A 13,462-nucleotide genomic window follows, 5' to 3' on the forward strand; every position below is an offset into this window, starting at 1 on the left:
ATCTTGCACTGTAGAGCAAGAAGCACAGCAGGTTTAACAGGCGCTTTGTCGCTTAAATGCAATTTACCTGGCGGAGACTCGCCATAAAGTGAAGGCCCATGGCAACTAGAATTAGGTTAAATCTAAAATCTTTTCTCAGCAATCCCCGCTGATGGAGCCGTAGACTGAGCAAACCGTTAAGCTTCTTATATGAGTAAGTGCTGAACCAGCGCGAGATGCACAGCACAGTTACGCTTGTATTTTTCTGACTTTCTTTCCTACCATTTTTGCGCCATTCGCTATAATTTTCGAACCCATCATAAGAAAAACGCAGCCCACTAATTAAACCCGTTTGATTTTTTTTTCTTTCTGGCTACCAGGCCCATTTGAACACCTGCAAGCACGATGCCATCCCCTGTCCCAACAAGTGTGGCTCGCAGATCCCGCGGGTCATGATGACCGATCATCTGGCGTTCACCTGCATTTTGCGTCGTGCCATCTGCGAGTTTTGCAACGTCGAATTCACCGGTATCGGCTTGGAGGAGCACGCTGGCACGTGCAGTTCTGAGCCAATATATTGCGAGTCAAAATGCGGAGCGCGCGTCGTTCGTGGTCGCATGTCCATCCATCGTGCCAAAGATTGTGCCAAAAGACTGCGTCGGTGTCCGCACTGCAGTCGTGAGTTTAGTGCTGACACTTTATCTGCTCATGGAGCAACGTGTCCTCGTTGCCCGGTGCCATGTCCTCAGCGCTGTGACGCTGGTCCATTCGCAAGGGCTGATCTAGAAACACATTTACGCGACGAGTGTAAAGCCCTGTCAGTACCGTGTACCTTCAAGGAAGCAGGTTGTCGATTCAAAGGACCGCGTCATCTACTGGAAGCTCATCTCGAATCGAACACCTCATCTCATCTGTCACTGATGGTTGCCTTGTCTGGCCGGCAGGGACAACAAATCACTATGCTCAAGAATGCTATGGCTAAACTAAGCACAAACTATACGGGAACACTTTTGTGGAAAATTACAGATTGGTCGGCAAAAATGATCGAAGCTAAGAGCAAGGATGGTCTCGAGCTGGTCTCGCCTCCATTCTACACCAGCCAGTATGGCTATAAACTTCAGGCTTCGATGTTTCTCAATGGCAATGGCCCCGGGGAAGGATCACATGTCTCTGTGTACATCAAAGTTTTGCCTGGTGAATACGATGCCCTTCTAAAGTGGCCTTTCTCACACTCAGTAACGTTCACTTTGTTTGAGCAAGGAACTCTCGGTGGACAAGGTGGTGTAGCGGAATCATTCGTGCCTGATCCATCCTGGGAAAATTTCCAACGCCCTTCAACAGAACCAGATGCCCTTGGCTTCGGCTTTCCTCGGTTCGTGTCACATGAATTACTCAACCGCAGACCATTCGTTCGGGAAGACACCGTATTTCTGCGTGTAAAAGTAGATCCCAGTAAGATCGTGGCGGTGTAGCGATAGAAAAACAACAAATACGTGTATAAGCAAAACATATCGAAACAACGAGAGAACAAGGAACTGCATTTATCTATAATTAGTTATCTGTAAATATAGTGAGCGAACTCTAGTGTCTAGGAACAAAATACAAAGCGTTGTAAATATGAACTTAATCAAATCAACGAGATGCTCACAACTTGTGGCTTGCACCAAAAACACTCTGTACACATTCAATCGAAAGCGAATGCAAAGTCCAACGAATCAGCTTGAAAATCTCAATTTATAACATTACGTTTTGTTAATTTACTGTTTTCATTTATTAATTCGTATTTGTACCAAGAGCGAGTGCATATATGTAGTACACTCAGATCTATCGTCTTGTCTCGTAGCTTTCTTTCCCATTTTTATCAAAACGAGGATCGAAACAGAACGCAGGAAGTACCGCTGGAATCATGCCAAAGTTTTGTTTGGATGGCTTTGCGTTGGGTGCACCGTGCCGAACATCATGCAAAGCTCATATCATAATCGAAAAACTTACTTTTCTCCTTTGTAGTGTACAAAATTTTATGCAGCTATAGACCAGCTGAATTAAAACCAGTTTCTTTATTTCGTTTCTGTTGATTAAATCTAAATTGTAGAACATAAGATAACATTTCGAGTCATTAGAATAATATTCGCTAACGAATAAAATGTACTTCTGATTGCCGTAATGACACACAGCAAGTTGTAAGCGGTTAGAATTAAACTTCAACACAAAACTAGTATTTAAGGACATTTGTATTTAACTGTATTTAACCATCATGTGCATTTAAGAATAACACAAATCAAAGTGAAATACAGAAATCAAAATAATTACAAAACAAAACACATTTCTACTTTTGCTATACATGTGCCGATGACAACAATAGTTAAATTTTAACGGTTTTCCCATGGGTTCTTAATGCACCACGTAAACTGATTTCCTCCACTCCGCGTTCTTTCCTGAACGCTCCAATGTAGACCGGATAATTGAGAGGCAAGTTTAACTATTTTGAGACAAAAAACATTGTAATGTCCGGACAAATGGTTGCTTTTGATCGTTTGTTTGATACCGTTCGGTAGGTATCCAAAGAAAGCTCTGATTGGATTTTTTGGCAACTTCTTCTAGTACAGGTCTTCGTTTGCGATAATTGGGATAATTTTCACTTGCAAGAAACCATAGATTTTATTTCATCCCATAAGAGATATTCGAGAGATGTCAAATCATACAATATTGATAATCAATTTATCGAATGGTAGGTATCATTTCTTCCGGCAGTGATAATCATTGAATAATTACCATCTCATTCGGAGCTTCAGTCGCTAAATGTTAGTAAACGTGTATTTTACTTTTACAACACTATATGACTAAAAGGGTGACCAAGAAAGAATCGGTTTCAAACATCATTGAAACATTCGACCCAATTCACAGCACCGTGGACAACGTTAATCTCAGCGAAGACAGTTTCGTCTCGGTCTGGTCTTCTATTTACTAACGTGAGGATAACACCACCCACAGACGGTGGCGGGAGTTTCTCCAGCATTGCTAATGGACAGCATTCACCTGATGTTTCCGTAATTATTGAGGGAAATGATCGTCCGACTCGACTAAGATGTCGTAGTGTTCTATCAAAACGTCGGCGGAATGAATTCCGATATTTAAGACTATCGATTAGTTGTATATGTTGTAGGGTACGGGAGGGTATTTTCAGCCCATTAAGCGGTAGCCTGAACAATTTTCTGGAATTACGTTGAAACTACATTCATTCGAGACAAGACTTGTATACCAGTTGATAGAATAATATTTACTGAATATCTGCGTGTATTTTGGTCTCACTGAAACGCTACTGAATTTGAGCTATAGTCGCGAGAAATGATGAAGTCGCTGCGGCTAAATTGAGCCCATTTTCAATAGTGGTGTCTGTGTTTTTTAAATCCGACCGGCCGAAATAGCCTGCACAGGGATTAGATGCTTTTCAATAACAGAGCAAAAGAGAGGCCGTTTACGTGTCGGTATTGCCTAGATACCGGCTCATTGAAGATAACTAATTATGCAGTGACAACAGCTTGCTGCTGGCGCTAGTGTATCATTGAATCGTTCATATACATTAGCACCAGAAGCAAGTGGTGGTCACTCAAATAGTAGCTATGTCAACACGATAAAAGAGTTTCAGGTGCAACTGCATCACATCTTGGCAGTAGTGTAAATAAAGCACCTTATATTGAAATTAAAAGCAAACTATCTACAGCAGTGAATGAAAATTGATTTATATTTTCATATCAGAGGGGAATTTTTGTGTTCTTCCGTGATGAAAAGAAGTAGAATTGTTCTGTGACATCATATTCACAGCTGTTTAGTTGCTAGAATAAGTAAACGTGATCATAATTGTGTGTTTTCCAAACCATCATCAAGAGCGGATACGCGTAAGCGATTGCTGCTGGTTTTATCAGCCTGAATACGTGCCAGCGGGAAAACAGTGGTTTTGATGTTTATTGAATAAAATTTAGCAAATTACTTACATATTTATGAAAATAGTTAAAACATTAAAGCTTATGAGTGCAACATTCGTTTCAGTATTGTTATATAGTGGCAAAGTTTTTATTTGGGAAAGTGCAGCAAAAAAAGGTAATGTATGCCGAACTTAGTAGCGTGCTGGAAAAGCCCTCCCGTACCCTATATGATGTCATTGTCATATGCGAAATGTGGCTCCACTCTCGGACAATTTTCAGTTAAGTTTTGTTAAGTTCAGTTAAGTTCTGATAGCTTTCCGTCGTGGATTAGAAGCCCAAGCCATCGAAAATAACTCATGGAACTTCATGGAACAGGTTTGAACGGCCATCACATTGCCTATCCGTCGCGTCTGATCGTGTTCGGTCTAATCCAATTGACGCTTACTGTCAGTCAGCTTACTCAGTTATGAGGGATGCACATTTCGCTGCTAGATGAGATCAATATTCAATGTGCCAGAGAAACATTCCATGGAAACCCGCCCATAATAGTTTTCTTCATTGGCGGAACTAGCGCTCGTTTCTAGGGGGGGCTAAAGCCCCCCGCATTTTTTCGACCATTTTATTTCCTTGGCATATTAAAATTAAATGTACATTGATGCATAGGAACTTTAAGTTGTGATGCATATAAAAATTACTCTCAAGTTTTTATTATGTAAAGTTATCTAACTATAGTTTTTCTTAATTTTAAAAATCCAGCTTAATTTTTCTAGGGGGGGCTAAATGTCTTCTAGGGGGGGCTTAGCCCCCCCCCCCCCTGGTTACGCCAATGGTTTTCTTTATCCTGATTCTGAAAATTTTACGGACTATGCCGGTGCAATGAATCTTTTTGATAACTTTAGTGCTGCAATCCTCCATCAAGTCAACCGGCCACCAGACTAACGGACGATCAACGTAACAGTGCCTGCATAGTTTCATCGTCGCGGTTAGTAAACAAGTTAGAATAAACTTCTCGTCCGGTGCTTTGACTATAATAGAAAAGGAAAAGGCGCAATTTATGTCTAAAAATAACTCAATCCGCCAGTGTTGGTGGTGTTTGTAGTACGTCACACGCTTAATAAGGGGGTTGTGGAGTCTCTAGTCCTAGTAGTTCGAAGGATCATCACTACCGGCGAGCCGCTGAGGCCTGAGAAGACGACTGGTTTCAAATCTGGTTAAAGTTAGTTTCAATTATAGCTTGGTTCGATCCGCGGATCCGCCAGCTTGAATAAGATTGCGGTACAGTAGACTCTCGGAAAAGTTAACTCTCTGAAAAGTTAATTGTTCAGAAAAGTTAAGCGAATATCAGCTCCCATGCAACGCTCTAAAAAGTTAATTTTTGCCTTAACTTTTCTGAGAGTTCGAATTTATTGGTTGTCCAAACGTTCGTCCACCCACGTGTGTTTTTATTTTATCTTTATTTCTCATTTTTCGGTTTATTGTCGCCTTTTCACAGTTTAATACAGAGTCGCATCATAACTGCGATTAAATTAAATTCTTGTAACGGACAGTTGCAACAATAGCTCAATACGGGCACATAGGATTATTGATAACATACTGGAAAAGCGCCAACACAGATTGAATTTTAAATGCAAAAGAAGGAATAGCAAGGAACTAAAAATAAGCGCGAACATTATCAAAACGTAGTCGCAGACTACGAAAAAACAAAAGTAAGCTAGTGTAACCGACTATTTTAAACTTACTTAAAGGAACTAAGTATTATTTCATAAAGATCTTGCTACATTTTTCTTTCCATTGCAATAAAAATGTGTACCTTATGTCCCGAAATGCATTGTTCGCTTTGGTATTTATCATTTTCACTGATTTTTAGGACTACTCGGAAAAGTTAATCTTTCGGAAAAGTTAATCGACCCATTCCCCAATCGATTAACTTTTCCGAGAGTCTACTGTACACAACTTCTTAAGCGTTGCTTCAATGACCCTCCTTTACCCTAAAGGTACTTCTGGTTACATTAAAATCATAACAATTAGACACAACATTAAATTCACGAGAATTGACCTAGCAGCAGGTATCAATATTTTTTTCCAGTAGATCGTAGGGTTTATTTCTAATTCCCGTCGTAGTAAGGAAAGCCACTCTAATTTTCATAATTTCTTAGGTGGATCTAATTAATAGTCCAAAAGTTCTGCTGCTGATTTGACTCGAACACACTTACCTTCCGATCCGTGCCTTTTGAATTCACTAAAAAGCGATTATTAAAGCATTTTATCCGAACTAAAAATCACAATAATGTTTACAAAGCTAGCGCGCATGTATTTGTGTAGGATGGCATCACAAATGTTACTCTGCAAAATTTTTGCAGGTCATGCAAGTTTTCCCGACTGCAGAATAACGACAATGAGTTGCGTGAGTTATTTTTATTTTATGAATGACGGAAATTGACACGATTAGTCGACATTTTCTTCTTCGTCGCACGAAAAAACGTAGGAAATTTGGCTGCTAGGAATTCTTCAATGAAAAATGGCATTTAAATAAATCTCAGCTCGCTTTGATTGATCGCGTATGATAGACAACAAACTAAAATATTATAATTATAGCGAATAACTAATTTTGCATTGTGTGTCATAAAAATCGCTGATATTTTTAATAATTTGTGTATTATGTTGGATAGAACGGGAATAGGCAATTACGACGAAGCAGCAACATACCCTAGATAAACAAGCGTTGCAACGTACGGAGGCAGACGAACTGGATCATCCCAGGGTAGCATTCGCAGAGCATATCGATTGAAGTGACGATGGATTCGTTCAATCTGGCTGATATGGACAGCATGGTAGGGTGCCCATACAAGCACACCATATTCCAGAATGCTGCGTACGTTAGTTTTGCTCGATTAAAAAATTCACTTTCCGTTCAGTTGCCCAACACTGGAAGGACAAAAACTTGATAAAATATTTGTAGTAGCTTTATTGACTAATGTTTTATGGAAGAGTCTAAACTTTCTCGAGTACGATTAGTTTTTGAGTTACGCAAAAATATCTGTTTTATTTGTTTGAGAGTCCTACAGAGACTATAGATTATAGAGGCGCCAAGACACTCAAAATCCGCTAAATTTTGAAACAAAACGTACCATTATAAATAAAGGTAACTCTCCGCTTTCGTTCAAAATTTGGCAGCTTTTGAGTGTCTCGGCGCCTCTGTAATCTATAGTCTCTGTAGAGAGTCCTTATCCCACTACCACAGGAGTGAGGGGTCTCAACCCATCCTAGCAGCTAATAATGTGCCAATATATATGGTCAAATGATGGACCCAATGGAAAAACATTCCACAATCAGCAATGTAATAGTCATCTGTGAACTGTGAGGCTAGGACTTAGGTATTTCGGATTACCCACTCGAGAGATCTACCAAATCTAACTCAGTGACACTGGAAGCTTGAACACAGCGGATTTTGATTTCATATAGGTACACTAGAATTGATTCTGTATTTCAGATCTAAGAATGTAGATTCCGAAATTTATGCAGGCCTTCTTTTAGATTTTGTCAAATCCATCAATTTCACTTAGTTGTTTAAGCATTATAGTAACAATAGGTTCCTTTTCACGTACCAAAAATTTGTGACGTAGTTCAACTCTGACATTGTGATACATTATTATTGCGTACGCAATAAAATAGGTAACTACACATTGGTACAATTGGTAATTAGTTACTGTGTATTTCTCGAATTCCAACCACTCATGCTGTTGGTCATAATTGATTGATTTGGAAGGGATAAGTTCGCTCCAGCTGCTTTCTTGGATTCCTGTATCCTTGATAGAAGATCCATGGCATGAGTAAGAAAAGGTCGTATTGTATGTAACTCAACGAGTGTTACATTATCTAGCTTGACCGTTTCACCTTCACCTTTCAAGAACATATCGGTAGTTGTGCGTAACTTGGCACATCGGATGTCCCAAATATCTTTGATCAATGTTTTAATTTCATCAGACTGGGGTACATCTTCCGGTGCTGTGTTCAGCACCAATTTCGCTTCGACCATATAATGTTCACTAGGCATTTTAGTGAAATGTCTGCAAATAAAAAAATATAGCTTAGATCTAACAAAACATCTTGTTTAAGTACCTGCCTTGTGCGTTTCTCTTCCTCCTTTATATCCTCAAGCAACCGCGAGTCCATCCATTCAGGTGGCACAATACGACATTTCTGCTGCTGCCTCAAGTGAATAGCTAACCATAGTGGTATATGCAACGGATGGCCTCCCTTGAATGGACCAATCGCGCCAGAAATCAAGTAAATCGGATCATGATTAAAGTTTGGAACAACACCTATTGTGAAATTTTCACCGATAAATTCTAACTCATCAGGCTCCATTTTTTCTAACTATTAGCTGTACCGCATTTAAACTATTTTACTATTTATATTAATAACGGACATGTAACATCACTTTACACCGCTTCACTATTTGGATCAACAACATATATACTGAAACTGACAATCGACATCGACTTTGACAATTATTGACATTATGCAAATGAATTATTGAAACACTGAGCACTGACACTGATACAAATAATTTCATTCCATTAGAGATTGCCAAGGGGTTTCCAGTACGGCGTATAAGTGCGTAGTAACAGGAGATTACTTTTGTAATCTTTTACGAATTAGAATTAACAAAAGGGCGAATGTCGCAAGTGTAAACAAAACAAGTGAGAGTTATGTTTTGCTGGGCCAGCATAGGAAAATCAACTCTTACTCGGTTTGTTTACGCTTGCGACATTCGCCCTTTTGTTAGTTCTATCTTCAATCCAGTAATCAATGGTAATCAGTAATCGTAAGTAATCATTGATAATCATGCTTGATTTTTAGTAATCACAAGAGATTGATTACTGATGGTAATCAGAAGTAATCAGTAAAGTAATCAAAAGTAACTTTTTTCAAAGGTTCGTAGTAATCATTGCTGTTGGAAACCCCTTGGAGGCCTGATTTGAATCAGCTAGCATCTCGAATATCTCGTTCAATCTGTCAAAATATGGTGTGTCATTCTTGGATGCGCTTTGTCGACTTCAATCGGAATCGATATATGCTGGAAACGTAAACAAAAATGTGTGGCATGCTTCTCAAGGTACGGTTTTGTAACATTTTTCTCCCCATACTCGTGTGATACAATTATGGATTTTGGTTTACAATGAATTGTTGAAAACGTAAACTAGTCGAACAGATTCACAAAAGTTGTGCACACTTCAAAGAATAGTTTCCTTCTGCAAGATGGCCGAGTTAAAAGAACTGCAGATTGAGGAAAGGGAAGCACTCATTTCTATATACGAAGGAGACAACTGTTTCAAGCAGATAAATGCCGAAACTTATCAGTATAAGGTAAATATGGGTAGCTGTAATTAGGAAACCATTATTTACTGTGTTATTTCAGTACGGTGAGGAAGAAGGCACTAAGTCGTTTCTGTTGGAAATCTGTTGGCATGAAACGTATCCCAATGATCTGCCTAGCATCAATATGGATACTTTCTACAATAGAAACATGTAAGTTGAATGTAATGATTGAAATCTGTGCCCTTTTTGAAGATTCTTCTTCTAGATCGCGCACGGCCAAGGATAAAGTAATTGATATTCTTACGACGGAAGGAAACCAGTGGCTCGGCTGTGGAATGACGTACACACTATTCGAGTGCCTTAAGGATAAACTCGATGAGCTGCTGGTAGATGAGAACTTCAACAGTGGCACCGAACAGCAGATTATTGAAACAAACCAGCAAGGAGAAGACCACTCGGATGGCGATGGTGATGCTGACCGGAAGTCATCTAATATTGGTGTTGGTGGAGGTGGAGGAGGAGGAGGAGGAGGTCAGAAAAAAGAACAATTGACCAAGGCGCAAAAACGAAAGCAATGGGATCGAGTGGATAACAAGGGAAATAGACCCAGAGGCTGGGATTGGGTGGATATTGTGAAACATTTGTCACAGACCGGCGGAAAAGAATAGGTGAAGCAAAAAATAATTCGAAAATGTTCTGTTCCACGGAAAAGGAAGAACGAATAAATAGAAAATTTACTTTTTTCGTTTCGGTTTCATTAATCAAAGTACTATATTATAAGCGACTCAGGAAATATCTATTATAAAACAAATGCTAGGTACAAAACCAAGCATCAAATACATAAAACAGTATCACGCATACTATCATAAAAGCATTTTATTCTAATAGATATGGACTAATCATCTAAAAATTGATGTAATTCGTGTGATTGTGCACTTCTAATTAAGATAGAAAATCGTCATTTAAAACCGTCTTTATCGACTTTTTTGTATCAACAGCATACTAAGTTTCATACGGAAAATTCAAACTGCCTATTAATTGTTTTTTTTTGTCAGTACTATTTGGTTACTGTCTACTACACGGTTTGCCAACTGATAAACGATGGCCGACGTGATATGACTACACTTTTGGTTTCTCATATGGTTTGATTTAGAAAATATTAAGAGATGCGTGTGAAATGTTTGAAAAGCGCAAAACAAGTTACTTAGCGCATGCATGCATTTAGTTTTCTCGGTATGGCTAGAAGGCAAAATGATATCATAAGCTAGTTGTTGGCTATTTCTGTGAATTTTAGCCGATAGCCTATCCAGAGACAACAGAGGTGATTTTTCCTACATTCTTTAATTAAAATCAGTAGTAATAGTAACTTGACAAGAACGATAGTATAGCTGCTCTCATATACCAGCTAATTAGCGGTAAATTTTACACAAGAAATTATGTAGGTACCATTGCTTTCAGTGTAATGTAATTTCTAGAATATTGCTGTTCTAAAGCATTAATCTAACTAAATTGGAATGTGTAGAAAAATAGTTACTATAGTGTTTATACTAGAGTTGGTAACGCTGCAATTTTCCGATTGCGAAGGTGTTATTTCCTAGGATAAATTATTTATCATGTCATAAATTGACATGGATGCAGCACAGTCTGCGAATGCAGCAACCAACACATGCCATATTATGTGTTTTCGATGTTTCGATTAAGAACTAACTTTCATACAGCACTTGTCAAATCAATTTGAACTGTTTGTTTTTTTTTTGTTTTGGTCCAAAATGTTTGTAGTTATTATTTCTTTACACAGTAATTGAGACTAGATTGCTTCTTTGGCACCCTAAAAATCGATCGCATATTTCGACTGGTTAAAATTTGGAAGTTTTAAAATTGCCCTAATTGCTCATTTTCGGTTTATATAATTTCTTCCATGTAGGTGCCGCAACCATCTTTACTATTATTTTATATTCGCCAGTCCAACCGATACTCATCTGTTTTGAGCAGATGAGCTTGCATGTTCCAACCCTCGCATTGGGCTAGATTGAGAAATTCATTCCATTTGTTTTGAATTTCCCAATATCGATCCCGTAGCTGACTTTTATCTTGCAGATAGGAAGCCACATAAAAGTATGATTTGATAATGTCCAATGGTTTTACGGAAATGTGCAAATACACACCAACGTAATTGCGAGTTTCCGAAACGAGAAACTTTTCCCTAGAATCGAAACAGGCAATCACGTTTTCTAAATCGTAACAGTTGCGATAATATTGTGCCAAATCTCGAGCCGAGCAGCCTATTTTTACATGTGCAGTAAGCGAAACCGTTTGACCAATGGTAACTCGTTCCAGTTTGTTCACTTGTTCCGGCGAAAGCATTGAGCCGGACTTAAAATATTCCTCTAGCGTGATAAGATATCGAGCTTCATTAAAAATACGCAAACATACTGCTTTCACGGCCTTAATATTAGCGTAGACGTGTAACAAAGTTACAAACAAAAATAGTCCATAAAGGATTCTGCAAAATAGAGACTTTTCGATTGTTGTTCGCAACACCAAATTGATATTTACGATTTACCTCTGATCCTGTACGTGAGTCAGTAGAAAAAGTCCCACAAATGATGCAATCAAATTAACACATGTTTCCTGGGCACTATCCTTGGAAGCCACATCCGCTAGGTTTCCACGAATAGCATGATGCTGAGTAAGAGCCGATCGAGTTGCGCCTCCAGCCACTCCTACAATCGCTTTCATTGTGGTTGTTGCACAGAGAATCATAGTAGCGGCTTTCGGATAGGCCGGTAGAACGAACAAGTCGATGGACATTGCAATGTCATTTAGTATGTCTGCTCTTATGCGCCATTTTTTCGAATCGATGTCAAGTTCCGTACTGCAACGGGCGCACAAAGTTTTATAAGTCGAATAAAAATAACCATAGCTCAGCTTACCCTTTCCACCACGCGAATAAAATTCGTCCAAAGTGTCCCATGCCGTCTTTCAACACCCAGGTGACGGTGGCCGAAAGAGCATTTGCTGCGTCACTGCCAACTCCAACACCCCTGAGAATAGAGTGCGTAGTCAGTGTCCCTGCACAAGCACACAGAAGTTCGTAAAAACATATTAAATATTGTTATGCTAATGATACCTACCGCTGATTGTGCTGCAGAAAGCTTGTAACGTGTCCCACTTTTGATAATCCAAATAGTCACTGCTAACACTGTCAGGATACCCAGCCGGAAGAAACAGGTTCTGGAAGAATCGCTTTAAACTCAACCGTTTGCGTAGTTTCGGTTTCTCTCCTTTTACGTTCACTCGGACAACTGAGTTCTGATCTGCAAGTGCAAAAACATATCATTTAGACACAATTTAAAACTTTATATATGACACTGCTTACTGTCTGGTGTAACGTAGAGAATTTCCTCTCCGGTCGAACCATACTGTTCACGAAAGTGTACTTTCATTGTATTGAATTTATACTACGAAAAATACAATAGTTCTTTACTCGCGTGTTAAAATAAGTAGCACCATTAATTCAAGAAATTGGCGAAAAACATTTGGAAATGAGATAAAACTGGAAAATGAGCTGTGTATATAAAATATAACTTTTTTCCTGGCTGAGTTTCCTTCAGTGGTCGTTTATTGACGAATTTGTGCTAATTTTTGTTATGACAACTGAGTAAACAAACTGCGTGCTGCTGGTGCTGTCGGTGCTGTCAATCAGGGTTGTCAGTTTAACAGATATTAGCAAAATAATAACGGATAATAAAACGATAAATTTGGGACCCCTCGATATTTTTATTATTTTTATTTATTTATTTATTTTTTTATTTATAAATTTCTCGAATCTTCGAATTCATAAATTAACCTGGGTTCGTGCTAACTCGAACCCGAAATTTATTAACAATACGGGCAGTTTGACAGATTGACCCATAAAACCTGTTAGCGAATTCATAAATTAACCTGGCTCAGGTCGATTAGCACTCAGTTTTAATCGAAGTGCTGTCAAAGCGTTCATAAATTAACCGAGATTCACCCCATCGACATCTCTATATCGAGCTGCAGTAAACGTCAGCGACAGCATGTCCGGGGCTCAAAATTTGACAGCGGGCCCAAATCAGACTGCTGGCAGTTGAGTGAAACGCAGTGCTGAATTGCTATCTCACTTTCGCACACACGAGATGTTGGCGGCGAGAACATAGTTGTCTGCCATGGGCTTGCCGAGATTGCATCTCTGTTAAACTGACAGCATTCAG

General features: G+C 39.0%; 4 protein-coding genes across 5 annotated transcripts in view; 2 read left to right on the top strand and 2 right to left on the bottom strand.

Annotated features, from left to right (window-relative positions):
* Positions 1–2,223, top strand: part of LOC128739197 (TNF receptor-associated factor 4) — a 90,956-nt gene extending 88,733 nt beyond the window's left edge. For both annotated transcript variants that reach the window (XM_053834633.1, XM_053834632.1), the window contains one exon: positions 360–2,223. In XM_053834633.1, the coding sequence (XP_053690608.1) occupies positions 360–1,451 (1,092 nt within the window). In that variant the 3' untranslated portion in view covers positions 1,452–2,223. The remainder of the gene's footprint in view (positions 1–359) is intronic.
* A 5,378-nt stretch (positions 2,224–7,601) lies between these two features.
* Positions 7,602–8,383, bottom strand: LOC128744493 (probable DNA replication complex GINS protein PSF2). The gene is made up of 2 exons (XM_053841541.1): positions 8,026–8,383; positions 7,602–7,969 (listed from the first exon to the last, which is right to left on the bottom strand). The coding sequence occupies exons 1-2, from the start codon at positions 8,268–8,270 to the stop codon at positions 7,606–7,608; spliced, it is 609 nt and encodes a 202-aa protein (XP_053697516.1). The 5' UTR covers positions 8,271–8,383; the 3' UTR covers positions 7,602–7,605.
* Positions 8,384–8,993: 610 nt separating this feature from the next.
* On the top strand, positions 8,994–10,159 carry LOC128744492 (RWD domain-containing protein 4). Its single transcript, XM_053841540.1, has 3 exons — positions 8,994–9,272; positions 9,325–9,434; positions 9,490–10,159. Exons 1-3 carry the CDS (start codon positions 9,165–9,167, stop codon positions 9,890–9,892), a joined length of 621 nt encoding a protein of 206 aa, XP_053697515.1. The 5' UTR covers positions 8,994–9,164; the 3' UTR covers positions 9,893–10,159.
* LOC128744491 (RUS family member 1) lies at positions 9,981–12,849 on the bottom strand. The gene is made up of 5 exons (XM_053841539.1): positions 12,604–12,849; positions 12,359–12,541; positions 12,158–12,296; positions 11,788–12,099; positions 9,981–11,727 (listed from the first exon to the last, which is right to left on the bottom strand). The coding sequence occupies exons 1-5, from the start codon at positions 12,668–12,670 to the stop codon at positions 11,175–11,177; spliced, it is 1,254 nt and encodes a 417-aa protein (XP_053697514.1). The 5' UTR covers positions 12,671–12,849; the 3' UTR covers positions 9,981–11,174.
* Positions 12,850–13,462: the final 613 nt, after the last annotated feature.

The sequence above is a fragment of the Sabethes cyaneus genome, chromosome 3 (genome assembly GCF_943734655.1).
Source record: "Sabethes cyaneus chromosome 3, idSabCyanKW18_F2, whole genome shotgun sequence".
NCBI classification, from domain to species: domain Eukaryota; kingdom Metazoa; phylum Arthropoda; class Insecta; order Diptera; family Culicidae; genus Sabethes; species Sabethes cyaneus.